The sequence below is a fragment of the Lutra lutra genome, chromosome 7, assembly GCF_902655055.1.
Source record: "Lutra lutra chromosome 7, mLutLut1.2, whole genome shotgun sequence".
Classification (NCBI taxonomy): domain Eukaryota; kingdom Metazoa; phylum Chordata; class Mammalia; order Carnivora; family Mustelidae; genus Lutra; species Lutra lutra.
This window is the reverse complement of record NC_062284.1, coordinates 17,157,989-17,185,581: the sequence shown is the minus strand read 5'-3', so window position 1 is coordinate 17,185,581 and position 27,593 is coordinate 17,157,989. Positions and strand designations below refer to the sequence as shown.

The 27,593-nt window shown below is 52.8% G+C and overlaps 1 protein-coding gene across 2 annotated transcripts; it reads right to left on the bottom strand.

The window, feature by feature from the left end:
- Nucleotides 1–425: 425 nt before the first annotated feature.
- Nucleotides 426–27,593, bottom strand: SYNM (synemin). Of its 2 annotated transcripts, none has more exons than XM_047736377.1 (5): nt 26,664–27,593; nt 20,004–20,128; nt 9,611–9,678; nt 4,324–6,704; nt 426–3,385 (listed from the first exon to the last, which is right to left on the bottom strand). In XM_047736377.1, exons 1-5 carry the CDS (start codon nt 27,471–27,473, stop codon nt 3,047–3,049), a joined length of 3,723 nt encoding a protein of 1,240 aa, XP_047592333.1. In that variant the 5' UTR covers nt 27,474–27,593; the 3' UTR covers nt 426–3,046. The 2 variants fall into 2 exon arrangements, with proteins under 2 accessions (XP_047592333.1, XP_047592332.1); XM_047736376.1 differs by having other exon boundaries at nt 4,255–6,704; nt 26,664–27,592.

Genomic DNA, 27,593 nt, shown 5'->3' with positions numbered 1-27,593 from the left:
AAAACTCTTCTGTGTCTCAAACAGCTGCAAGTTTTTCAAGCATCCAAGAAACAGCCATGATTTACTAACCCCTCCAGTCTGCACTGGGTTCACGGGGTGAACCAACCATGCCTCAGGCTATCCTGGTTTTAGCACTGAATGTCCTACATCCCGGGAGACACCTCCATCCCAGGCAACAACGGTCACCCTATGGCACTAGCCTTCCAGGCTGGGATGACCACATTCTTACCACAGACCATCCCGTCTGTATTTGGATACAAGCCAGCTGGGTTTTGCTCTGCCATGCTTTCTAGTTCTGTGTGAACAATGCCAAGTTCTAATTCAGGTAAGGGACTGGAACTTCTCATACAGAGTCTCCCCAGTGAATCTGTGCCACTATTTAAAAAAAACAAAAAAGACAAAAAAAAAAACCCCAGAAAAACCCATGCATGTAAACACATATATTTTAATTAGAGTTTACATAGAAACCACAAAAACAGCTACTAGAAAACATTCATTCTCTCCAGGAACAAGGTGGGGTTTGTTTTTTCCTTCCGATTTTTATTTTTATACATTCTTGTGACATCTCCCTCTGTAGGGAACGGGAGATTAGAAAGATCAGCTTTTTCGACGATTCCATCCTCAATATACATCCGAAACCACACAATATTGCAACCACCCGTGGAAGGGTGAAAAGCATTCTGTTAAATACTGTTCTGTGTCCACAACGGTAAATACTGGTTCTGTTCCCCGCCCCCCCAGAGCTGATTTCTGTTGCCTCCAGAGCGACTGGTTTTAAAGCACCCGGAGCTGTGGGGCTGGTCTGCACAGTGTGGAGCGCCTGCCCTGATCCGAGATTGAGCAGCCAAAGACGGCTCGGGAGTCCGCATCCGTGAGCACTCCCGGCAGAGGCGCATTCTAACATGGAGATATAAATGAAGGCCTCGGATATTTTCCAAATAGAGGTGGGTCGTTATAGGAATCATCTGTCTTCGTTAGTACTCATTTACCAGATCACAAGGCAGGGGAGGGCCATTAAACTAAGCCCACTCTGACTCACAGAATAGACTCTCCCCATCCTCAGTCTGTCTGACCATCAAACCCGTAGACTGTCCCCTTGACCAATAAATCAAGGTGATTTCTATACCTTTCTACTTCTACAGACACCATCACCCACTACCGCTAACAAAATCAGCCCGTCTCTGTACTAGAAATAAGGAGCCTCTGTTTGCAAAGCTGTCGCCTCTAGACCAGTTTGTGACAGTTACTGGCTCATCCGGCTGACAGCAACGGTTGAAACAGGCAAGTCAACTTTGTCTACCCCCGTATTCGGTGTTTGTCAGATCATCCTGAAAGCTTTGATGCATCCCACCTCCACTTACTAAGAAAATACGCTCTCCCTAGACTATCGGCTGTTGCCATTTCTGGGGGCTGAGGAGATGGAGGTCTTGGGGGCCGCAGAGCCACACTGTGAGACACCGACCCCGACTCCTCGTGCCATAACCACCACCCCCATCATCATAACCCACCTGAGGCTGCTGTCACTTTGAATCGTTATTCCTCAGCTCACTACCCGCAGCTCTAGCTTCTGTGTTAGAGGAAATACAGCTTCAATTTTATATGCCAGGAACAAGCTCAGATTAAAATAATGCTATGCTGTGAGAGATACTATCTTTGCGTGAGGCCAGACCTTTGCACATGGAAGCCTTAAAAGCAATGCCCTTATGTAAAATAAAAGCACCCTCTCTCTAATATCTTCAATTCTGCGGTATGGACTTGAAGGTCGGCACCCTATGGCCCGGGGTGGGTAGGGCCTTAGCCTTCCTCCGGGGGCCCCTCCTGGGTGCTTCAGTGCTGGAGAGCCAGACAGGGGTGCAGCTCCTTCCGCCCAAACATCATCTTCTCTTCAACATTAGTATTCTCTCCCCTGAGCAAATGACCCCAATGGTAACGATTTCTGTTAAAACCTCAAAAACTTCCTCGAGGTCAGTGCTTGTTCTCCATCCCCAAGGTTCTGAGTTCACAAAGACCTCGCCCTTCCAGGGATTGTTTGGGGGGGGCCCCAGGAGCCCTGTGCTCCCGGGGTCACTGCACGACCATCTGAGAAGCCAAGTTCTCGTCCGAGCATCAATGTTCTCTTTAAGGTCTTTGGGATCTGCCTCCCACCAGGGAAATTCAATGTTCAGGTGCTTAGGGCCAAGGTGCAGAGAAGCTCCAGAACTTGGGTTGTAACAAAAAAGGCTATTTAGACCACGCACTACTTAACTACCTAGTGCTGCAAGAAAGTACCCGAAGCTAGTTCCAAGGATCATTTGCCCTGCACGCGGGCCCAGTGCAGGGTTCTGGGACCTGTGCAAACATAGCAGGTATATTAGGGACTTGAAATATCACATTTGGCTGAGGCCATCCTCTCCATAAATAAAACACTATATATATGTTTTTTTTATAAAGCTCTGCACAGAGAAAGCAATTCATTCGTGTCTTAAAGTGAATTTAACTTTTTCCTAAAGATAAAAATCATTTAGAGCCTTTTTTCTTCCTTAATGGAAGCAAGCTGCTTCTTTCCTAGGATTTCTTTTCGAGAAGACTTAGAAAAATGCATACATTTTTCCTTTCCAATGCTAGTCTTATTACTTCATATGAGCACATGCAAATAAGATTGACTCGTAAATATATTACTTGGATTTTGTTACCATATAGGCATCTGACCTATGGATAGTTAATTATGATTTTATACAGACGTGAGGCATTTCTGTGACCAGGAGCAGAACTGGTAGAAACTGCCTCTAGGAGTGGAGAGAAAACTCCAGGAAAAGGAACTTTGAAGACTAAAATGATAAAAAACATTTCTGTCAAAGTTCCAACTCAAAAATAAAATTCCAACGCCTTTTAAGGCGTGAATTAATTTGAAACCTTTACAGATGATAATGTAAATGGACATCGCCCGGAGCACTCTGGTGAAAGAAAAAGGGGGCATCTTAATAAAGAGTGAGCCTCTCTCCTTCTAATTAGTAAAGGCCTCTGTGTGTTGCCATGTTACCAAACACCACTGAAAAGGAAATATTTATCAAAACCAGTGTCCCTCACTGTCCTCCTCCTGATTGTCTAGATAGAGGAGGGCCACTTTCTTTTCATCCGAAATCACTGACCTTTGGTCTACCATCCTCTGTAGCTGCACTGTCTTGTCAAACTCAGCCTGCTCCTTGCCCTTTTCTCCGGGGACTTGGTGTCCATCCCCAGCAGAGCCCTGAAAGCTCCCGCCAGCCACCCAGGCCTTCCCGCTGCCCCCATCTCTCCAGGCACCAGGGTCAGGGGTGCCATGTGCGGATGCTTCTGTCCCCACGGGGAAGACGACTGTGGTCTCTCGTGTCCAGCGGGGGGTCACCTCTATGTTACTCACGTCCACCTGAAAAGGAAACGGGGTGTCTTTGGGCCCCAGGGCCACCTGCCTTAGCACTCTGTGGCTGTCTGCTAATTTGCCTCGCTCGGGGGAGCCCACTGAGCCAACAGGTGCAAGGGTTTCAGACACGGGTCCTTGGAAGACCACCGTTTGGAGGTTCTGGATGCTGTGGGACCCAGCCCAGTGCACCTGCTAATGCCCAAGGCCTCTTCTGCCCCTAATGCATCTCCCACACTGGCCTCCTGAGAAAACTGGGAACCAGCCCTTGGGAAGGCGCTCTTTCTGGTCATCAGGATCTCGCCATGCACAGAGTACCTATGAGCAGCCTGGCTCCTGTCTACCGAGCCCTGTCCGTGGGCACTGCTGTCCCATTTGCTAAGTGCTCTGGGCAGGGGGACGATCTGCTCAGCGGCTGGATGTCCCTGACCCTGATTTTGACCTGCCCAATGCATCTACCTTTCCCTGACCAAGCTTCTGTGACACACAACCCCCTTCTGTCTGGGGGCTGTGACCTAGATTTGCTCATGGAACCCCCCTCTGGGGCTGACCCAAAGGGGCCTTACAGAGGTCTGGGAACCCGCGGACTCTCAGTTTGAAGATAATCACTGCCCTTCCCCACCCTTAGAAATGGGGCCTGAAAAATAACTTCCCTTTCAGTGTGAGACTGTTTGGAGCCAAACACACTGTGCCTCTCTGTGTCCGTGGAAAGCTCCATGGGGCCAGGCTCTCCTGCGCACACCCCCCAACTCCTGAGAGGCAGGGACAGATCCTGGGAGGAAGACTTGACTTTGATCAGGACCCAGGGTGAGGTGCCTCCCAGACCAGGTGGTGCTGGCCGAGCCAGCTGCCTGACTTGGGTCACCTTCTCCACTTACCTCCACCACCTGTGCCATGGGTCCCTCGTGGGAGATGCGCTCAGTCCTCCAGATGCCAGCGGGGGCTACCTGAACGCGCCTCACAGACCGGCTCACATCCTCGAGCACGTGTGACTGGGCAAAGGCCCTCGGGCTGGTGACTTCCACGGTGGCCGACACGGGCCCCTGGGACGCGGCCGGCTCCGTGCTGGGGGAGGCCCGGCCGGCGTCGTCCTCCTCACCGTGGGGGCGGTACAGCTCCTGCGTGGCCCAGCGCCTGAAGCGTAGGCCAGCCCCCGGGGTCTCCGCCGCACTCTCCCTGTCTGGGCTCCCAGGGCCCGGGCTGTGCCGCCTGGCCAGACTGTCTTGTACCACCGACTCCACAACCTTCTCGATCTCCCCGGCTTCATCTTTGCTCAGCTCCTCCAGATCTAACTGATCGGCGTCCACGGTTTTTGAGAGGTTGACTTCGGCAACCAAGGTCACGGCCCTCCCGCCAGAGGTGTGCACTTTCTTGACGTCGACGGACACGTTCCCGGGCCCACCCTGACCCTCTCTGGTGAGGGCCGACAGCTCTTCCTTCACGCGCTCCGGAAGGTTCTCCTCCAGCTGCCCGATCACTTCCACCAGCTGGTGTCGGGGCTCCTTGAAGGCCCCCTTGATGGACATATGGATCTCGTGCGGTATTTTAATCTCCTTTTCGATAACTGTGGGTTCCGCATGGAATTCACCACTTCTAGTTTGTTCTTTCCAGTGAGTAGGACCCACGTCCTCCTCCAGCGGAGCTTCCAAGACGTCCGGTGGTTTCACAACCGTCTCTCCCCACCCATCTTCCCTCTTGGTTCTTCTCCGAGACCCGGGCACAATCTCATCTTGCCAAGAATACCGGATGGTGGACTCTTCTTCAATGTGGATCTGCCCGTACACGGAGCCCTCGTCCCTGTCCTGCCCCCCAGGTTGCTCATCGGGCGTGGACACAAAGTAACTCTGCTCTCCCCCTTCCGAGTCGCCCGCCTCCGTGACTTCTTCGACATGGGTTACGGTCTCATGGGGCCACCTGGTCTTCTTACGCTGGTTTGCTGAGAACGTGACGTCTGCTCCTCCATAACCTTCTTCCTCCTCAACAAGCCCCTTGGAGCCTGGAGACACATCGTCCACCTCCTCCACTTCGAACGGGGTGGAAAACTCCTCTGCCTTCTTGCCACTGACGTAGCTCATGGGTTCCTCGACAATCTCCACGTTGACGACTCTCGCTCTGCCCTCTCTTCCTTTCAGACCCAGGTTGATGATGTCTCCTATCATCTGCCCAGCCGCCTTTCCTTTCAGGTCCACCTCCTGAATGTCCTTGCTCAGGAGGTAGTCCAGGCCGGCTTCGTCTGACACATCGACCTCCTCCGTCAGTCTCGACTCCACGACTATCTCAGTCTTTGTTTTCCCGTCGCCGGGAAGCTCTTTCCTGTCCACGTAAGTGACCTTTGTGTCTGGAAAAGCATCAGCAGACGCCTCTGCCTCCGGAGACTGGGTGAATTGCTTCAGGATGCTGGACACGATGTGTTCTGCCACGGTTTCGGTCGTGGACTCGCCCTTCGGCGAGCTGGCAGTGTCGCCGGGGCCTAGCCTGAACCGGGCCTCCCGGGTTTCCACGCCTCTCCCAGTACCGTCACGAGTGTCCTCCCGTGGGGGCGTCTGGAAAGCTTTCGGGGCCACCTGTGGCGAGCTCTCCTGGGAGACTTCTAGACTGATGGGCACCTCTCTCTCTCTCACGCTTTTCTCCTGCGCCGACTCCCTCCCTCTCCCCTTTTCCCTCAGTTGCTGGCTTTCTCTCATTCTTGCTTCTTTATCTAACTTTGTCAGCTCTTCCCACCTTAGGTTTCTCTCCTCTGAAGCCCTCTCTTTGGAATCAAACATCTTCTCTTCCCGCTTTTTCTGGACGGTTTCGGGCCTGTTTCTGTCTTGCTCCTTCGTGGCGTCAGCTTCTGTCTTTGTCACAACAACGGTCCTCTCACTCAACCAAGTGCTTTGGAAAGAGCCTGCCGACACGTCGCGCCGGGGCTCTTGGGAGGACTTGGAGGCCACAGCAGACTCTCGGGCCGCACGGGTGGAGGTGTCCGGCAGACCTGTGGTTCTTGGCCTCTCAGGGAATGTTTTCACTGGAGCTTCAGTATTTCTTAAAAGACTGTTTGTTGAAGAGAAAGTTCTGAAGTTGGTTGGACTCTTGGAGGTTTTCTCATGTGAGTTGGAAGTTTTTTCGTAAGTTGTTTCCTGCTGGGTGGTGGTACGGGAAGAATATTCTGAACCCAGGAGGCCTCTTCTGGCTGCACTCCCAATGGTGGGCTGTGCCAGCAGGTGAGGGCGCTGTGTCAGGCTGTGGCTGAAGTTGGCCGTGGGTGCTTTCTGCCTTGCAAACCGATTTCTCTCATTTTCCCTCTGTAACACCGAGCTGCTGTATCGATAGGACGTGCTCCTGAGCTCTGCAGAAAAGGACAGGGATCGTTACCTTCTTTTATCTCAAATCCCATCGCGTCATCATAAAAGCGTACTCTCACGGCAAAAAGGGCATTCTAAATGAGAGACTGTCAATCCCCAAATCATTTCTTCTGGTGGTTTTAAAAATCCTGTTACAATAAAACACAGCACGACACGTGCTTCAAACCAACACCTTTCTCCGGTTATGGGTCTGAAAACATCATGAATCTTCACAAACGTATCAAAGGCGTGATCGTAGAGCACAGTACACACAGCAGAGAGGCCCGGGGTGCCTGTTTCCAGGACTGAAATGTCACAATGTCATGGTAATTTGGAAACCTTCATTTTGACTTTGTTGACCTAAGTTTCTGCGACACATTTCAGCGGATTAGAGCTTTAGTGCAGGATTACTAAGGACCAGCCAGCATTGTCCCTCCACCATCCCATGGGTTCTTATTTGCCATTGGTTTCCACGTTGGGCCAACAAGTCCTGCAGAATTTAACTTTTTCGAAGGCTCCCTGACTTCTACTTTTACCCTTCTATTTTTACAAACTTCTTATCTAATAAGGAGAAAGAGCCAGAAGCCGACCAGGCACCAGCACTACGGACTGTTTTAATGTCAGAATCCTGGGGGTGGGAGGGCGACCATGGAGCTCCCTGCCTGGCTTGGGGTCACCCACAGAGGGTGCTACCCTGGGCGTGCCCAAACTCCACCGCTAGGGGACCCACTCTTCAGAGTGGCAGCTGGTCATTAGAGGTGCCCAGAGAGCACCCCCTGGTGCCTGCCACACCCCATCTGGCTGAGCCAGGGAAAGCCTACTCCCCCAGCTTGGTGTCCCTGTCATGGCAGCCAAGGCCAGGGGCCCCTTGAGGACAGATCCCAGGACACAGGAGAGAGGCCAGGCCAGGACATTTTCTATGAAGATTCCTCTTTTCAAATCAACATACTAATCCTGAACAGAGACGCTCCAGAAGATGAACCCCTGGAAAAGTGCAGGAAATGTCTGGGGTTTTTTTTTGTTGTTTTGTTGTTGTTGTTGTTGTTGTTTAAAGATTTTATTTATTTATTTGACAGAGAGAGAGATTACAAGTAAGCAGAGAGGCAGGCAGAGAGAGAGAAGGAAGCAGGCTCCCTGCCGAGCAGAGAGCCTGATGCGGGGCTCGATCCCAGAACCCTGGGATCATGACCTGAGCCGAAGGCAGAGGCTTTAACCCACTGAGCCACCCAGGCGCCCAAATGTCTGGTTTCTAATTAAGGTCCACAGAGAAATATGGAAGATGACAGACTGGTTTCAGGTTTTATCACCTCGTGGGCAAGTGGCCAGGATTATTCTAGACCATATTACAGGAGAAACATAAGCGTCTCCATAAGCACTAAGAAATTCACTATGTAGGAACACATCTGTACATGTACTCAGTGAATAGTTAACGGGTATGTATATCATACAGGACAGAGAATGATCTGGAAGCTCAAAGCTTCATGAAAGATTTCATCACCTGTCCTCTTTCTTCTAACGCTCCTCGCTTGTGGCATAATCTGTAACTGCCAGACTAAGTTTAGTTTACAAATACTGTCTCTGTATCCTTTAAAAAGCTTGACAAACCAATCAAGGAATGAAACAGAGGCTCCCAGGAGCCCTCCTGCTGAGCTCTTCCTAGACCAGTGACCACAGCTCCACAGAGATCCATTAAGCCCTAGCCCTAAACTGATGGCTCCCCTCCCAGTCTGGCCCTACCCCTTTTCTCCTCTCTCCCTTCTAAGTGAAGATTTATGTACCCTCAAGTACACGATGTAGCTAAGTAAACCTTGAAATCGGGTGAACGGTATTTTTGGCTTTTGTCGACCTTACTCGCAAAATCAGAAGGCAAACTTGTCGGATGCTGTCCACAACCAAATCCGAACCAGTCACAGATTCCTGGAACCAAAACGGTGGTTCTCAACCCGGTGACTTTGGAAAGCTGTGAAGCACCTAAGAGGGCTGCAATTTTTGAAAAATAAAGATAAAGAGTGTTTTTTGTTATTTGTTTGTTTAAATCTGCCATCTATCCAGACTGGCAGTTAACCAAATGTTCTCCGGATTCAAGTGCCAAAGACGTGCATTCCCAAAGTGCCACGATTTTGAATATGGTAACAGGGAGACTGAAACCCTGCTGAGTAAGCCGGAGACTGAGCGTACTGTACATAATTCAATCTGTCCTTCCTCGGCCAGAAAACCCTTTAAATTCCATAGGGTTTTAAAAGCTTTTTTTTTCTTTTTCCTAAAGTCATTCTACAGGTTCCTAGAGTCCTTCTAACGGACACTACCCTGTTCTGTGGGTTCTGCGGCTACCGGGAATATGAGCTTTATTCTGCAGCCTCCGGCCTCCATCAAGACGGACCTCAGGGCTCCCAGGGACACTTGCCGCATACACAAACCTGACCTGCCCAGGCTGACCCGGGGCAATACAAATGGTGTAACCGTTCCTACCTCTGCCTCTCGTGGGGGAGCAAGTTCCAGAATGTTGACTCCATGCTTCACGGAGTCACACCTCCCTATACTTGTGTTAAAGCTCCCTCCAAAGGCTGGGATACACAAGCACCCGCCCAGCACCTCCCCCTCCCTTCACCCTCCCCTCGTCTCCATCAGCCCCTTCGCCTCCCTCCCCCTACTGGCCAGAGGAATCAATGAGTTTCCTAAGCGTTTTCCCACACATTCCCGTTTACATTCTTACTTAAACCACGACCCCTTAAATAAAATCTGTTTGGTACTTGAGAGAGGGATGAATAACGTTCACCTGAAAAAAAAAATCCTGTCTAACGCCAGTTCTTCCAGGCAAATGATACTTTCCGATTTAACCATTTAACAGAATGAAACTGTTCAGACGGAAAACATCCTAAAATTAAATAATTGGCTTTTCTTCTATTTTTACCTTGTGGCATGTTTTCAATGCGTTCGGTCAAGATTATCTCTGGATTGCTCTCGCCTTCCAGTAAGGCTCTGTAAAGACAAAAAACAAAAAACAAAACAAAACAAAAAAAAAACTCATCAGGAAACAGAAGAGCGAGACGTGTTGCTATAAGTCACAGTATGTAGTACTTGGCTGGTGACCACAGTGCCACAGTGTCTTGTGTTTTAGGACTCGTGTCTGAAGATACGGCACCAGAGGGGCGCAAACCCCGTTCGGCGGGCCTGGCTGGGCAGAGCGATGAACAGAATGAGTGGTGAGGGTTATGGAAGTTTTGGAGAGGCAAGCCCTTCTGGAAAACCCTTCTAAACCCAGGATGAGGGGAAGAAGGACACAGACCGGTGAGGACCGAGGAGGGGAAGTCAGCGGTCTGTCTGGCTCATCTGGGAAGCAGGGAGGGGCCCACACATGGCAGGTCACCCCAGGCCAAAGGGCCCCAGGCCAATTACAACCCCCACTGGGGTCCTCCTGGAGTCCCAGGTTGCGGGGCTGACTAGGAGCAGAGCAAGGACTGCCATCTGTTTGTAAATAAGGCAGCCAGAGGGCATGTGTGGTTTTCTTGCTGGGTTCTCTGGGGACATCTTGGAGCTCAGGGGAAGGAGAGAGATGGAAAGCAGTCAGGCAAAGAAAAGGCAGAGTGGTAGACCCCCCCGCCACACCACCCCTCCAAGGGGCCTCGGGGCACCCACAGGAGCATCCCCTTATCTCCTTTAACAAAACAGCAAAGAGCACTTGACTGGGTGACCCCTTCGGCCACATCTAGAAGTCTGAAACTGCAGACTCCTCCTGAAGCTGTCATTCCCGTGCACAACCGGGAGCCCCGAGGACAGAGTGCAGGGGCCAGCGGGCTGGGACAGCTCAGCACCGGTCAGCACCAGAGGCCCGTCACACGGAGAGACCCCTAGGACGCCGGCTGCTGCGGGCACAACAGTTGTTCGGTCGCTAGAGCAACGCGGGAAGTCGTCACTACCTTCGGTTCCAAGGAGTACACCACGTATGGCAAAGGGCAGCCAGAAGCAGGGCCCACTCGGAAATAGCGGTAACCACGGAGAGCTGGGCACCGAGACAGGGCAGGGCCACCAGATCCAAGCGGGGACTGGCGGTTTCAGGCAAACCGGTGCCAAGTTCCATTCCCGCTGATTCAGACGCGGGGATTCCCGCGAGGGCGAGGACCCCACAGGCAGGTGGAGAGCAGCCAGGGAGGGCCTACCCTGTAGGGAAAAGCCAAGAGTGGGACTCCACTCGAGGGGTCCATGGGTGGGCCCACCACGGAAGCAGGGGCTGAGGTGCACACAGGTGGACGTTCTGGAAGACTAGGGACCAGGGCTGTAGCCCCAGCCCTTCCAGTTGGCGCCAAAGCCAGGAAACTGGACACCAACCCATTAATCCCACACCCTCCTGACCCAGCGTTTTAGGTTCCAGGAACACAAATAGCCTCCACTGCTGAGAACATTCTGCCGTCTGCAGATAATAAAGGGAAGGGTGAGGGTAGCAGTCGGACTCTAAGGGTCTGCGCCGGAAGCTGAGGGTTGGAGAGGCAGCAGGCCACAGCACTGGGGGCGGGGCTTGGTGGGAAGGCCAAGTTCCACTTAAGGTCTGCCCTCCGCCCACTGGGCGGGAAGCTCGGGGATCACAAGGCTTCTGCCTCCTCCAGCCGCCCCGGCCAGGTCACAAAGACCTGTGAGGAGACCAGGTCAGCGGAGAACTCAGTGACAGGACAGGGCAGGGGGCTGGGAGGCCTAGCTTCCCTCATCCCTCAAAGAGGAATGATTTTGCTCCTCTTTCAGGGGAAATCCAAACCACCATCCAGTTTCAATGGAGTCCAGGACCCTAAGCAGGACATGCTGCTTACCTGGGAGTGGCCGCCAGTCTCTCCCACCCTAGCACATGTGAGGTCATGCGCTGGTCACCAGGTCTGGCTAAGACTGGGCACCTAGCATGGCTTGGACCCTCCCCTCGGCCACCTCCGGAAGCCCTTCTAGCAGCCCCCACGCAGGGCCAACGATAAGCATCCAGCTCTGGGGTTAGAGGACTGCCAGGCAGGGACAGCATCTTGGCTAAAGGCACCCAGCTCCTTCCCCAGGATGGAGAGTCTACTGGGACCCTGGCAGCCTGGGCACCCCTGCCAGGCCCAGGATGATGGCATGGCGTACAAACTTTCAAAAGAACAAATCCTGTGGCCGGACCCCCTGGACTATATTAACACAACCACATTCAACATCTTTGAGTGACTTGCATCCAAACGCCCCTCTGGGGCTCTTCCAGAGCCTATGAAACTTCTCTTGGGCAGGAACCCAGTCCTACTCTGCAGGGCTGGCTCCTAGAAGGCAAGGGCATGGGTCTCCTTCCCCACCCCAGCATCTGGCACAGGGCCTTCCGGGCACCATCGAGGCACCCGTCGTTTAATTCACACCTTAATTAGCAGACGCCTCTCATGCCACACATGACATCCTGCCCTCCACCAACACAGCTCACGGGACTAAGAGGACAGAGGCACAGACGAAATCGCTCAGGAGATACCAGAAATTTCCTCAAAAGCTCCAAAGGGCACATTTTTAAGGAACAGACTCATGCAACTTTAAGAAAAGGGTAGAGCATTCCCTGGTTATTTTGAGAGCACTGGAGGAAAACGGCCTCCAAGTCGTAGTGACTGTGTGAAATGCCAACCCCCTGAATCATGAGCTATTAGGGAACGTTTCATACAGCCCCACAGCTTGGCGGCCTCTGAAGCAGGATAAGCAAACACGTGTGGGAAAACCAAGTCCCCGGCCTCATTAAGGTGTCCAAGACCGCTCCATAGAGCGTAATGTGGCCTCTGGCCAGGCTCCAGGCCCTAATAGACCCCGTTGGTCATCCGAGCGGAGCCCAGGGTAGGCTGGGACTCTCTGTCCAGGATAGATTATCCTAATGGAATTTCAGGGCGTGTCTGCTGTTATTCTGCCCTGGGGGCACAAGGCACGCCCTGTCCCCAATAAATGTGGACAAAAGAGGGACAGTTGAAGGATGTTTCCAGAAGGGAGGTCAGTGCAGCCAAGTGGGATGGATCACAAAGTGCTTCCTGGCCAAACACAGGTGGGGAGTGGTGGGAGGAAAAGGGGATGGGAGCTGGGAGAAGCCTCAGAATGGTCTCCCTGGCCTCCCAGCTCTAGAGAGGGTGGGGAACCCCCTGCCACCTTGACTGAAGCAGGGCTGGGTGCAGAAGGGGGAAGCAGGGAGAGAGGACAAGTATCGCCATCCGAATTGGAAAGGTCCTGCCCCACACGACAGGCAGATAATGGAAGATAATACCGAGGCCATGCTGCTTCTAGTCATTCCCTCTATGCTCAGCTCTAAACCACATATCCAAACACACCCATCAGTTCTAGAGACTGAAAAAAAAAAAAAATCAAATGATAGACAGACCAGGATTACTAATAAAACAGAGAAAAGCAGCACTGGGAGTGGTTGATGGAGAAACTTCCCGAGTGAGGAAGTTTGCCTGGTTTCAAATCCCGCGCCTACCGCTTCCTAGTACTGCGACCTTGGGCAAGCCACTGAAAGCCTCTGTGCCTCGGTTTCCCCATTGCTGAAATAGGCAGCATTCATAGGTGTGTGGTGTTGGCTCTTCTGAAAAGTTCTCGCAACAAAGGCTGTCACAGAATAGGGGCTCAATCAGTGGTCACAGTCATTGTGATCATCATCTTCTACCGACCTGAGAAGAAAGCGGACTTTCAGTTGAGAAGAAATGATGGAAAACCTAAAATCCTGGTGGACAGAGAGCAACTGGTTTCTGCAATGATGTGGGGAGGGCTAACAGCCAAGTGTACAGGTTACTCCTCTCAGCCGCCTCTCCTTGAAACTATAAGATTTTATTAATTTCCAGCATGTCGCCTAATAACCAGCTAAGTCTCTGTGTTAACACATGGTTCTAAGTTTTTAAGAGAGCAGGACTTAATTTAACAAAACAAAATGGATTTCTCCAAGCGCTGGAGAAATTCCAAAGAACGGTTTTCCTTTGAACAGGTGCATGAAAGGGGGTAGGTGAGCCCCTTCTCATTAGTCATTATTTCATTATTCATTCATTATTATTATTACACAATAACGCAGGGGCCGGAAATGTCATTACGACAGGGAAATTGCCAGCAGTAAGCATCATCTCTACTGCTTTATGAGCCGTCCAGATAGAGATGGAGTATGGATTTCCTCCAGTTGAAACACTGTTTCTTCTCCCTGCCAGCATAAGAGGAAACAGGAAGCGCCTACGTCCCTGCTGTACAGACACACAAAGACCCTGTTTTGACGTCGGAGTGTCCGACCTAACCTTTTATTTATTTTTAAAGATTTTTATTTATTTATTTTCCAGAGAGACACACACACACACAGTGAGAGAGGAAACACAAGCAGAGGGAGAGGGAAAGGGAGAAGCAGGCTTCCTGCAGAGCAGGGGGCCCGACATGGGGCTGGATTCCAGGACTCTGGAATCAGGACCCGAGCCAAAGGCAGATGCTTAACGACTGAGCCACCCAGGCGCCCCCTGACCTAACCTTTTAAAAGGACTGTGCCCGAAAGCGCCGAGGCAGCAAATCTTTGCATTCCATTTTCCTATCTGGCCAGCCAAGACTCCCTTCAGTATTTTTCTTTTGAAAAATGGTCTGGCTCTGCTTTCCATTTTTTCAGGTGACATTTAGAAAACCTGTTATGTATTTGAGCCCCAAAACCTTAAGGAAAAAAAAGGTTCTCTTTTAAATTTTGAGGGAGAAGGCATATCTGTCCCCCATTCTGAAAGCCAGGACGGGCCTCTTACGTAAGCGGTTTTCAGAGCCCGCGGTTTTGTGGGTTTGGGACTCGGTTTATTCCTGGGGGAGCAGCTGCTTCATGGAGAGGGCTGGTCTCTGGTGATCTGGTCTGCCAGAGCATGTGAGGAACGGCCGCCTTGTCCCAGGGTTCCAGCCAGGAGCCTTCCAGTCCGCTCCCAGTGCTTCTCCCAGCCAGGCTCCAGGCCCTTGGTCAGCCTTCGCGGAGGCTCCCTTGGCCTGACCACCCTGTCAGCTCCTCCCACCTGAATCTCCAGTGACTGTAGGGACCCCCTGAGGCTTCCCTGCGCCCAGTCCTCCTGCGTACCAGCGGCTAGCAGCCTCCCCACTGCCCCCCGCCCTCCCTCCGCCACAGAAAGTCCACCTCAGCTGCCTCCTGTCCCAGACTCTGCTCACCCGCCTTGCACTCTCCCTCCTCCCCTTGTTTTCCGATCAGACTCCCCCTCCGGAGCTCCTTCCTGAGTCCCTCGCTGCCCGTCCACTTCTCACTGCTTATCTTCCCAACCCTTCTAGGCCAACTCAAATCTCACCTCTTTTGAAAATCTCTCCTGCCAACCTCGGCTGGAAGCTCTCAGTCCCGCCTCTGAACTGTCTTTATTTGACCCAGTAAATGGTCTGTTGGACCTGAGTGGACCGGTTCCTCCCCCCGTGTGCCCCCAACTCCCCACAGCCCCTTCTCCTGCACGTCTGTTCAAATCCCCACCATCCTTCAGGACCCCGATCAACCTCACCTCCCTCCTGAAGCCTTCCCGGATTCTCACAACTCCCTTCTCCCCCCCCCCCCCCCCCCCCCCCAGAAATCTGGTACTTGTGTGTCTTACAAGGCATTTGTTTCTAACGGTGTGGGGGGGAGGGACTTAGGTCCATGTGGTCTTGTCCACAGCACCTGACCCTCAACGCCAACCCCCACTCTGTTCTGTAGGTTTGTGGGCCCCTCTGAGCTGGCGTGGCACCCTGCCTGCCAACGTCCCTGGAGCAGCCAGAGGGCACAGGCCCCGCTCACAGAACACGGCCTCACAGCTGTGGCTCTTGCCCATCCCTCAAACACAGCCCTCCAGTCCAGGCCCCCAAAACCAGGCCTGCCTGGGAAGCCCAAACGTCTGGCAATAGCCACAGATGCCACATTAGCTCAGTCCTTGGGTTCTCGCCCAGATGGCCCCTCTACCTGGTAGCGCTCCCCACGTGATCTTCTGGAAGCCCGCACTGCAGGCCTCACCCACCATCCCCCGCCACGGGTCCCTGCACACCACTCGGCCTGCCCATCATTCACCTGCCTCTAGGCCACTGTGAAACCGGCTCAGTGCCTTCGGGACGCTCCTGCGCTGCTCTGGTGACAGTGGCGGACACCCTGAGTCATCGGGGATCTTGTCAGGAGCCTGGCTTTGACCAGAGGGTCTGGAATGGGCCTGAGAGTCTGCATTTCCCACCAGCTTGGGAAGCCAGATGATGCCAATGCTGTCAGTCCGTGGGCCCCTGGAGCGGTGAGGGCCCTCAGCCATGGTTCTCTACCCTGGCCTCACTGGACAAAGCCTGGGCCCTTCCCCTGCCAAGCTGATCGGAACATTCAGGAATGGGCCCAGGGACCGATGCTTTATTTAGCAGGTTCACCAGCTGACCCCCAGGTGCAGATGAGGCTGGGAACCACACTCCCCTCAATGCTCAGCGGCCGGAGTAATAAACACTCACTCACGCCCCAGGAGGCCTCGTGACTATGCATGCGGTGCACAAGCCCCTCCAGCCCCACGTAACTTCACTGGGGACAAGAAGACAGGCGAGCCCTGGCCCCTGGGGCTGGCCCATCTTCTCTTGTACTCCCCCTGGTGTCTCAGCCATCAGCCAGCCCCAGATTACCACCCGTTGTCCCCTGTAGTGTGGGAGGAGAGGGCTCATTCTCACACTCACCTGCCGAACAAGGCACCAGAGTCTTCCCGGGTCAGTGACTGGCCCACTAGGTTTGAGGATGTCCTCCAGTCTTAGACGCTGGGGTTCGCTTTGTTCGAATTTTGTTATTTTACTGAATTGCGTCTTTACTTACAAACTCTATGTCTACATTTAGTTATAAATGACACTATTCTGTTATCAGTGTTTCTTATTCACTGGGAAGGCCAACTGGAAAGGGCCCATATCTGGGTTCGAGAATGCGTGTGACACTTGAGAGCTGGCCCCAGCAGAGCTGACAAGTCCCAGCTGTACTGTGCTGGGCTTCCAGCTCGCAGGCTCCTCAGCCCCTTGGCTTATACTCGAGATGCTAAGTCAACACACCGACATCAACTCTGCAGCCACGGGGGAATGGGCCACTGTAGGGAAAACCTGGGGCAAATCCACCCGATCTCGGTCAGGAGCGGGAAGCTGTGCCAGCCACACTGTCAGCCACCCTTGGCCCCTCTGGACAGGGCTGGTGAGGAGTCACACTGCACGGGGCCCTGGGCCGTGGTCCCCAAGAGGCTGACGGTCCCTGCTGCCCTCCCTGGGGGAGGTGTGGAAGGAAGGTCAACTCCCTCAAAGACAAAGTTTATAAAGATCAAGCAGGCACCTGTGAAGGGGTCAGAAGAACAAAAGGGCACTGACACAAATATGCATGTTCATCCCTGCGCTCAGGATTGGGGCAGCAGGACAAAATACGGAAAGAGTCACATAAGAGATGCCAAGGGCTTCTCTGCAGGACACAAGGCAGTGACAAAAATGCTAGGCGCTCGGCTCGTACAAAGAAATGGGTTATGTTCCACTGCCCGTATATCTTTTCAGTCTGTGGGCATCTCCTAGACTGAATCCTGAGCACTGGGAGGCGGGGAGGCAGGCACCCGTTCTAAACCCTGGGCTTGGGATCTGCGGCTAGGCAGGGCCTGGCTCCTCATTTTCCCTGTGCGAACTTGGACGTCAGAAAGACAGACAGTGAAATCAATCACCCCCTTCCCTGAAAGTACTGTGGCCTTCTAAATTCCGAGGAGGAAGCCAAGTCAATCCCTAATTGGGTTAGAGCAATGCCAGGAACAGACAGAGGCCATAAACTCTGTCTCAGCCGACAATCAGGCTGCCGACGAGAGCACAAAGGCTCCCTGTCGATACCCTTGAAGAAAGCTAGGGTGTGAACAACTACCAAAAAGTCGGGCGCTGGATGCTCGGGCAAGACGCCCACAGGCCCTCTGACTTCTCACGACAGAGAACGAGGGGCAGGACCGAGCAAGGAAAGAAAGGGCTCGAATCCCAGAGGGACAAAGCATAAGATGAAAGTCTCCAAATCCAACCTACGGAACTATTACGACAAGGAAGATCCAACTGCCTCTGCACAGAAAAGAGTCACGCGACGTTGATGTCACCTAACACGGGCACAGCTGTGGGTCTGCTGGGACAACCCCACATCTGCTCTAGGACAGTGCCAGTTTGGGGCACCCACCTCCCACCCCAGAGTCACTCCATGTAGCTCATGGGACAGTGGGCCCTTCTAAGTTCCAGAGTACTTTTTCCCCCCTACCAGGGACAGGGACAGGCACATGGCCCAGTGGAGCCAGAATTGCAGGGCCCAGGAGTTTAGCTGAGATGGATGAGCAAAGAGCCCCTTCCTCTGACCAGGGGTCAAGACCAGAAGGACAGAGCCAGGAGCTGGCTGGGGCCCATCCTGCCACAGTGTGGGCAGAGCCGAGAAGGGAGAGACCAGGGAAAGCAGCAGAGACAGTCACTGTTGACCACACCCAGACCTACTGTGCCTACAACTGGGAACTTTTTCCATCAATTGGGGAATAAATGCCTTTGTTGGCTTGAGGCAGTCTGAGAAGGGCTTCGGTCAGTCCTGATTAATACTTCCTTCCCCCCAAATGAAGCCTGTTTTGAAGTTTTCCTTATTAGTAATTCAGATCACCAGACCCAGCTTGATTTAATTTTGTGATTTTCCATCCCATGAGATTTCCAAGGAGACTGTGAGAGATGGCCCTTGAGAAGGACGGGCTGGCTGGGCCTCCTCTGCCCTCTCTCCGTGTCATGAGCCCCCTCCCCTCCGCAGGACGCAGCCACATCACAGCGTTCAGAGCAGGGACCCGGCAGAGCCCCCACTGGCTTGCCTACCTCTCTGTCCAGCTGGGGCTCTTCCAAGAGTTGCTGTGTCCTAGGCAGGCCTTGCCCCTTAGGGGCTGCATCGGGCTGAGGCCAGGGACTGCCCGATAGCCTGCTCCCTCTTCCCTGACGGTCAGAAGGGCCCTGATGACAGGCTGACTAAGGCAAGTCTTCCAGACAATGCACGGTGGGGCTAGCCCAGGGCTGCAAGGCGGACCACCTGCACACCCCAGCCAGACATGCTCTCTTAACCCAGGCCACTTGGCCGTTAGGAGAGCAAAGTCATGATCGGGCAGCCCACAGGGAGTGCTGAAATGCGCCTGGGCTCTGTCCAGGCTCTGCCTCCCACCAAGGGAGTGGACCTTAATCCCTTCTTAGCCTCTCCAGGTTTTAACGCCCCCCATCTGTTAGCAGTGATGCCTTCAGAAGATGGCATTTACCACTGCATCTTCTTTTCACTTTGGGAGAGGCCGGGTTTCCAGAGCTCAGTCCCACCCATGGCTGATTCATGCTCTGATGTCCCCTGGGAATGAAGGGGGCATTGTGTCCACTTCACATGACTTGGTGGGTAAGGCACAGATCTCTCACCAGCCTGGGTCCCTGGCCTTCAGGCCCCCCACCCTCACCTGAAAGAGGGGTGAGTGGTTTCCACCCGCCAGAGATGGTATCGCAGGCAGTGAGCAGCGGCAAAGCGCTTGCGCTGTGTCCCACAGGCAGTAAAGGCTTGAGAATGTTAGTGGTTGGTACTGTCCTTCCAAGTGGGAAACCTGGGTATCTCAAAAGTCCTTCTGTTGCAAGTGCCTGAGATCTGCCCCCCTCACCAGTCCTCACTGAGCATGAAATCTGCAGGAAGCACAGGGCACCACCCCAACCAAAGACGGCTTGCCCCCAGGAGCAGGATGGGGAAAGCCAAGGAGAAGCATCACTTTCCGGACTGTGTTCTCTGCCCAGCCCCCATCCGTCCCCTTTGAGGACTTTGAGACTGTTTCCTCCAGAATGCTCACCCCCAATTCAAGTCATCATCTTAATAAAGCCGGCTGCCTAGAGGACCAGGTTCATCTTCCAGGAGAAAGGTAGTGCCTTGAGGCCAAACCCACGGGGAGTCGAGTCAGAGCCCTGGGATTTGAAGCCACAGTGTGATGGGCACTTGGAAGTGGACTTTTTGGGTCTGAGTCCTGGCCCTCCACTTTCTAGCCCCCTCACTTCTCTGAGCGGGGTTGGTCCCCCTATAAACGCTGTCCCTAATTCCTAGGATCCAAGGAGTTGACAGGTGCGAACCTCTTGCCTAGTGCCCAGGACACACACACCCCAGGCAAGGGCACGAGTTCTGTGAGCTCCATCATGGGGAGGATGGGGGGCATCTGCTTGGCGGTCTAAGTGTGGCACCCATCCTCCTCTTCCTCTCATTTTGGCCCTGTACTCCTCGCCTGGCCATGCCAGGGGTCTGCTGTCTGATCATCACATGGCCCCAGGGACTCCAGAGGCTACGGGGGATTTCACCCAAGCAGCATCCTTACCGGTACGTGGCCACCTCCAGGGTGAGGCTGGTCTTCACCTGCACGAGCTCCTGGTAGTCCCGCAGCCGGTCAGCCATGGCCAAGGTGAGGGCCGCCTTCTCATCCTCCAGGCAGGCTATCACTCTCTAAAGAGAACAAAGGGCTTTTAGATGGGAGGGCTGGAGTTCCGCTGGGTCAAAACTGAAGGTACCAACAGTTCAGGATGCAAAAAGGAAAAAAAAAGTCTCTAGGCTTATGAAAGACGCAGTCATTCTAAGGGTGATCTTAAATACAGTTTTTCTTCCCCATAGAAGTTTTTTTTTTTTTAAAGAAATGAAATCTTGCCATTTGCGACAATGTGGATGGAATTAGAGGGTATTACGCTTAGCGCAATAAGTCAATCGGAGAAAGACAACTATCATATGATCTCCCTGATATGAGGAAGTGGAGATGCAATGTCGGGGGGTTTGGGGGGTAGGAAAAGAATAAATGAAACAAGATGGGATCGGGAGGGAGACAAACCATAAGAGACTCTTAATGTCACAAAACAAACTGAGGGTTGCCGGGGGTAGGGGGGTAGGGAGAGGGTGGTGGGGTTACGGACGTTGGGGAGGGTAAGTGCTATGGTGAGTGCTGTGAAATGTGTAAGCCTGATGATTCACAGACCTGTACCCGTGGGGCTAATAATACATTATATGTTTATTAAAAAATTAAAAAAAAATTTTAAAAAAGAAGTTTTTAAAAATTATTATTATTACATAGGGGTGATTTTGACAGGGGACTGACTGCTCTGTTCCCACTCTCTAGTGAGAACGAATGCTTAGAAGTTCCTGAGAGCATCTTTGTCTTTCAAACATTATCCGGCTGCTTAGGAAAGTCAACACCGCCAACCGGTCTACGGGGATCCTCTTCAAAGCGAGCCCAGACCACGTCATGGGGCTTTCACAGTATCTGAAATGGAAGCCCCACCAATTTGAAACAATTTCCCCCCAAACACATAATTTCCCCCAACACTAAGCAGGTTCTCTCACCGAGCTCTTTGTTTCACCTAGAAAAGCTGCCCTGGTGAGACAGAAGATCCTCAGGGCGTAAATATCAACACGGACCAGGATGTGACTCTTTCTTGACTGTGCTCAGAAGACATCACTAATGAGCACTCCCTCCCACGTGCTCCTATCATGCTCCAAGCCCTTAGGGCACGTCCACTGACACCTGGCTAATTACGTCTGCCCATCTGTCCCTCCCACCAGCTGGGAGACACTGAAGGGCATGGCCCGCTATCTTGTGCATCCCCCTCCTCTAGAAAATCGCTCATCCCCTACAAGTCACCCTGTACACAATCAGTGAACTGCACTTAAAATGATCACGGTAATGCATGTTGCCTCCTTAAAAACATGCTATTTTAAATCGACACTGTCTTTGAGCTTGTAAACACAGTGGCTTCCTCTGTACCATTTTACGGTTTCGCGTCAACACTTCGGAGTTGCTCTGGGGAATAATTAACTGAGCAAATATTTAAACACTGAAATGAGTCCATATTCTTTAACTTCTGGTTTGTAATGGAAAACAGCCTTATTTCTGAAGACAGTTAACTAAACTGGCTACATTTTTAGACATTGATCTTTGGGGAATTCAAAGAAGACAGTCAGGAGAGGGGATCTGTTTCCATTCCCCTTGTAATCCCTCCAGCAAAGGCACCAGGCGACACGCTGAAGGTCCGCAGTAAATATATAAGATCAGCAAAACCCGGCAAATTAAGATCTCACGCTGGATCCACTACTTTAAATGATGCATGATCGGCATGTAAATAATCCTCCCTCCCTAAGAGTTCTGTTCCAGCTAATGATTGTTGCTAGGTTCTCTCTGTGTACATAAAGCATGCTAAAAACAAAAACTGAAACCATTAGGTTTGAAAGCTGAGGAGTCAATTTAAGAACCTCTAGCTAGTATCCCAGGGTAGATCTACATTAACATTCTCCAAAACTGGCATTGTAAGTATATAGTGAGGCTTGCCTAAAGCAGACCATTCCAGTCTTGACTGAAGTGACAGGGCTGTCAAAATTTAGCCGTGATATTTAAACATTCTTCCGGTAAGTCTTGGTGTTAAAACCCTATGTCCCCCCATTTTAGAGGGAGTATAATCCCAAATCTAAGATTAGAGTGTAAAACATGCTGTAAACATCCCGATATTACACCTTTTCACTGCAGGAGATGAAACCTGAATATCAAAACTCGGAAATCTGTCCTGATCTTTTTCTTTAAAGAGAACTTCAATTATTGTTAAACTGTTTAGAAAAACAAAAAAAAAAAGTTATCACAAGCACTCGGTTCTCTATCCATGAACATCCTGAGGAGGTCAGAATCTCCCCGCCACGCCAAACCACAGGCAGGCACAAAGATTCTCTCTCTTCCCAGAGGGCACAGAATAGATCTGCACCCCACAAAATAGGAGAGGCGTGAAAAAACCCAAACTGTGTTGTAGTTAAAATAAGTATAGTTCCAACCACATTTCCGTGTGACTCAACTCTCCCAAAACTGTCAAAGGAAAATGACTTGGCTTTTGGAAGCAGGAACGTAAATAAGAACTTTTGGCTCCAGTCTCCATAGAGACTGTAACCGAGCCTGCTGGTTGAAGAAAGCTTCGGCTTGGCGTCGACTTTGCCAGAAGTTTTCTAACCAGAGGTGCTGGAGCAGGACACCCAGCACTGCTGATTCTCACCAAGCAAGAGCAGTTCCCCCACCTAACGGTATAAAAGCTGGGGAGAGAGGTCACCTTTTTGAGTTGCTATTTAGGGAACTTCCGGACGGCATCACGGGTGATGATGCAATGGAGGTCCGTACCAGGGACAGCGTGCTGCTGGGCGGGTCCAAATAAAACTCCTCGTCCTCCCCCAGCGGGAGCTGCTCTCAGCTGAGCGAGTCCCACGGACAAAACAGGAAGAGTCTGCGAATGTCACGGTCACTCAGAATCCTGACTGGTGGAGCTCGAGGGAATTTAGATACTGGGACAACCTCCCTGACACATCAAAACTAAATGCATTTGGAATAACGAACGTTAATAGAAGGCTACTTTTTTTTTTTTTTTTTTTAAAGCTCTAGTCCAGATAATACGCTCAACTCCAGACTCAGGATGGTATCTCTCAGTACGAGGTGGGCATCTAAGAGGCATCTCAGAGTGAACTCTGATCTCCCACCCAAATGGGCCACATCTCCTGCTCCCAACCCCCTTCAGCAATGAGCACTCCTCCCCCCCCACCAAGTGGTTCAGGCAACAAGTTCTAGAGTTGACTTGGGACGTCCCCCCTCTCTTCCACTGCCTCCAACCCTCCCGCAGGCCTTGCTGGGCTTCGACCTCAGAGAACAAACTTCCTCTCAGCTCCTCATGGCTGCGCCTGGCCCAAACCTCCAGCACCTCCTGCCTTGATTAGTACAGAGGTTCTCCCTGCTCCCAACTCTTGTTCCACACAAGCCCCAGAGCAAGGACATTCGGATACAGCCGGTCACCATTCACCTCTCCTCAGTGTCACCCATGCTGCTCGGGGCCAAAGCCCAAGTCCTTGTAGAGGCCACTCTCCACTGGCCCATCCCGCCTGGCCACACCCGCCTCCAGGACACCCTGCGCTGTTTCCACCTCAAGACCTTCAAAGGCGAGGGACTTTCTTCTCTGTTTTGTTTTGTTCAGGCTATATTCCCGGCACTCAAGACCCAGGCTCGGCCCACGACGTGCTCTGTCGTGGTCGGATGAATGAATGAACCCAACGTGGGCACCCTGCGAGCCGTTTTTATTACCACTGTTCCACAAATGAGGGAACAGAGACACAAACAGGGGCAGAGCCAGAATTCAGGCCCAGGTGGGGCGGCTAACCCCTCCCCTTCCAGTCAAAAGAAATTTCTCATTCGGTCACATTTTGGGGACTTGGAAGCCTTTTCTAGTCAGCCTCAAAAGGCTAAGAGCTCATAAGTCTCATAAGCAAAAATCCAGTGTTTATAGGGGTTGGTGGGGGTGGTCAACCAAAAATGTCTTGAGTTTTTGTCCAAAGCTTCTTCCAACGAACTGGGAGACAGGGTGAATTACTCAGGCTTTAGGTGATCACAACCGTATACAAAATGCTGGGGGCTTGGATGTCAGTTCAGCAAACTTCTCTCTGGCAGATCTGGGGTGTGGGGCCCAATACACAGGCCTTCGGGGAAGAACTGCTTTTCCCGGAAAGAGAGCTCCAGCCAGTGTCCAGTTCTCTTGGGCCACAGAAGAGGCCCCGAGGCAGGGAGACAGTGGGCACTGAGTGGGAGAGGGGAGGGTTCCCACGAAACCACAGCGTAGGCAAAAAGTAAATGAAACACATCTGCCACGAAAACTATTCTGACAGCCGGCTGGAAGGATCAGCAAGTGTTTTAAGGTTTCAGACTGATGGGCACCTCTGGGCCAGCCCTTAGGAAGAACAATTACCATTATTCTATGAAGGCAGAATGCTGGCTTAACGTTTCTCTTTGATGCAACAGAGAAGAGAGGAAATGTTGGATCCCGGGTTAGTGGCTCAGACACTGGCACCTGAAGAGAACATATGTGCCTCAGTTTCATCATCTGTGAAATGGGGCTCCTATTGGAATCTACCTCATAAGATCGGGCTGAGGACTAAGAGTGAATAGGTAGGTATCAAGGGTCAGGTTCCTGGGGTATCTGGCATGCCAGAAGCACTTGATAAAAACTCTCAGTAATGAAACATTCACTACAGTATATTAGTTAAATCCGGTTTTATGGTATTTTCAGTCTCCCCAGAGCAATCTTCTATAGAATGTGAAAAAATCGAGGGCTTGGGGTTAAATCAAGATACTCTTTAACAAAATCCTTAGTATTTTTACCCTTTAAAAAAAAATACTGATGGGGGACGCCTGGGTGGCTCAGTCATTAACATCTGCTCTTCAGCTCAGGCATTGGGCTCCCTGCTCAGCGAGAAGCCTGCTTCTCCCTCTCCCACTCCCCCTGCTGTATTCCCTCTCTCCCCCTCTAGGTCAGATAAGTAAATACAATCTTTAGGGAAGAAATGCTAATGGTTTGGTGTTGAATCTTTGGGATGCAATTTGAAATTCGCTGGCTTTAAAGCTAACCGGGGAAAGATTTGAGGTATGGACAAGGGCATATTCAGTGCGATGAAACATACAGATTGGAAGTGGAAAAAAAAAAAAAAAAGCCAATAACCAAGTCCCGTTGACATTCCTTGCTCCCTACTTTTAAGGCAAAGACGCGAATTCCGATGAGAGAGGAATCACCAGACAGACTGCTGAGTCTAGTCCCCCCCACCCGCTGCGATCCCGGAGAAGGCACTTCACCGGTGGGCCCCTCCCCTATTCAGACTGCGTATCCCAAGCAGAAATGAGACAAGGAGCTCGCACTGCAAGGGAATGGTGAGGAGAATGCTTTTGAAAACTATGAGGCAGAGGCCCAACAAAACCCACATTCCACAAGATTACATTCCAAACAATTTCGTATTGCACTGCTTTATAGGATTTCCCATCTAGACTCCAGCTTTTTGAATACTGAAAACCCAAGGCAGTGCTCAAGACCTAGGAGCAGTGGATAGATATTTGCTGATTATTTGTGGACACCTGTCACATCACCACAGTCCTCTGTGTTCCCTTTACTCCTGCATTTAAACACACACACACACACACACACAATCCCTCTACCACAAATCTTTAACCCCAAGCTACAAATTATCCCCTTAAAATATTTCTGAATTTTTGTGGGTGTTGTTTTAAACTGTTGTCCTGAGAACTACTGATGGTATGATTTGGGGATATTTTCAATTCTGGCCTCCAGGAGGCAGGACCAGGTCCCATCCTAGTACCGCACTGGGACAATAACCGTCCACAGGTATCACCCTGTCAGTGTCTGTTGGGGCTTTGCTTCTCTGAAATAGTAACTGTTTATATCACATCCTGCCACAGGGAGCAGCCCCTTTCCACAACTTTTCCACTACCCAGAGATCTGATGTCTGCTGGAGAGACTTCGAGAAAAACATCCTCTTGCCTGCAGGAAGGCGGCGGCCCCTCCCAAGAACGCACAAGGCAGGGGCCCAGAGAGCCAAACCGGCCGCCTCCGACTGGGAAATCACTCTGGCAAAATAAAAACCGTTTCACGCAATAATTTAAGTTTTCTCCAGGGGTGCCCTACCGCCAAGGGGCTGTCATTTTGAACAGCTGCCTGTCGGGACTTGACATTGCCGAGACACCTCCCAACCCCGAAGGAACGAGCGGTCGCTTCTGAAGTCGTTTCTGGAAGTCAGGGGGCTTCTTGCGGGACTTTTATGTGAATTAGGTCTACGAAGCACGGGAAGTTGAAAGGGAGCCTAGAGCGGGCTGGGTCCTGGGTCCTTTGTCAGTTTGCACCCGCTCAAGGCAAGATCGAAAGAAACTGACAAACTAACAAGATGACAGGGACAGGATTCTCCACCGGGACCCGCCACCCGGCACTAGCTGATCCGCAAACCGCGCTCCTCTTCCCACGCAGAGCGAGGGACCCCCCTTCAGCGCCCAGTTGCCAGGGCAGGTCGAACCCCCTCTGGCCCAGCCCCCCACCCGCCGGCGGCGCCACGCCCCGGGCGCACGCAACGGGTCCAGGCAGCCCCGCCGCCCCCCACCACAGGTAGGGGTCCGGGGTGGGGCCGTCCCCCGCGCACGGACCTGCCGTTCCTCCGCCTGCAGCTCGTACTCCTCCTGCACCCGCCGCAGCTCTTCCTCCAGCAGCGCGCGAAGCTGCCCCAACTCCAGCGCCTCGCGCCGCAGCGCCTCCGCCTCCTGCGCGCACAGCCGCGTCTCCTCCTCGGCCTCGCGCCGGCTCTCCTGGCCGCGCCGCAGCGCCTCCTCCAGCTCGCGCACCTCGTCCTCGTACATCTGCACGGTGTCCCGCCACGACTCGGCCACCAGCAGCGCGTAGCTGTCGTGCACCTCCCGCAGGCGCTGCGGGGGCGCGGCGGGGCCGGTAGCGCGGACCCGGTAGCTCATGGTCAGGCGGGCGGCGCGCGCGCGCAGCTCCCGCACGTCCTGCTCGTGGGCCGCTTCCAGGCCGCGGCGCTCGGCCTGCAGCCGGCCCAGCAACGCCTCGAGGGCGGCGCGCGCGCCCAGCGCCTCCTGCAGCTCGCGCCGCTGGGCGCCCAGCTCGGCGTCCAGGCGGCCGCGGGCGGCGCGCTCCTCCTCGCCCAGCCGCTGCAGCTCCCACAGCTCGCGCCGCAGCGCATCGCGCTCGCCCTCGGCCAGCGCCGTGGCCCAGCTCAGCTCGTCCAGCTGCTGCCGCAAGCCGCGCGCCTCCTCGGCGAAGCGGGCCTGCCCCTCGGCCCACAGGCCCTCCTGCCCGCGCCGGCCACGCAGCTCCTCCTCCAGGAGCAAGTTTTCGCGCTCCAGCTCCCGCACCCGGCACACATAGTCGTAGAGCCGGGCGTTGAGCTCCTGCAGCTCGGCCTTCTCGGGGCCCGTGTGCAGCCGCCAGGACAGCATCTTGCTGGGCGTACGGGGCTCTCGCGGCCGGCCGGTTCCCTCCTGCCCTGGTCTTGTCCCCTCTTCTGAGCCGCTCCGGCCCCGCCGCTGTCCGGGAGGCTCGCAGACTGGGGCAGAAGC

What these genes read in the sequence shown, in the direction of transcription:
- SYNM (XM_047736376.1), bottom strand. Translation starts at nt 27,473, where the DNA reads ATGCTGTCCTGGCGGCTGCACACGGGCCCCGAGAAGGCCGAGCTGCAG. An exon ending in TGCAGGCGGAGGAACGGCAG is followed by an intron (nt 20,129 to 26,663) that starts GTCCGTGCGCGG and finishes TGTTCTCTTTAG; the next exon opens with AGAGTGATAGCCTGCCTGGA. An exon ending in CTGGAGGTGGCCACGTACCG is followed by an intron (nt 9,679 to 20,003) that starts GTAAGGATGCTG and finishes TTGTCTTTACAG; the next exon opens with AGCCTTACTGGAAGGCGAGA.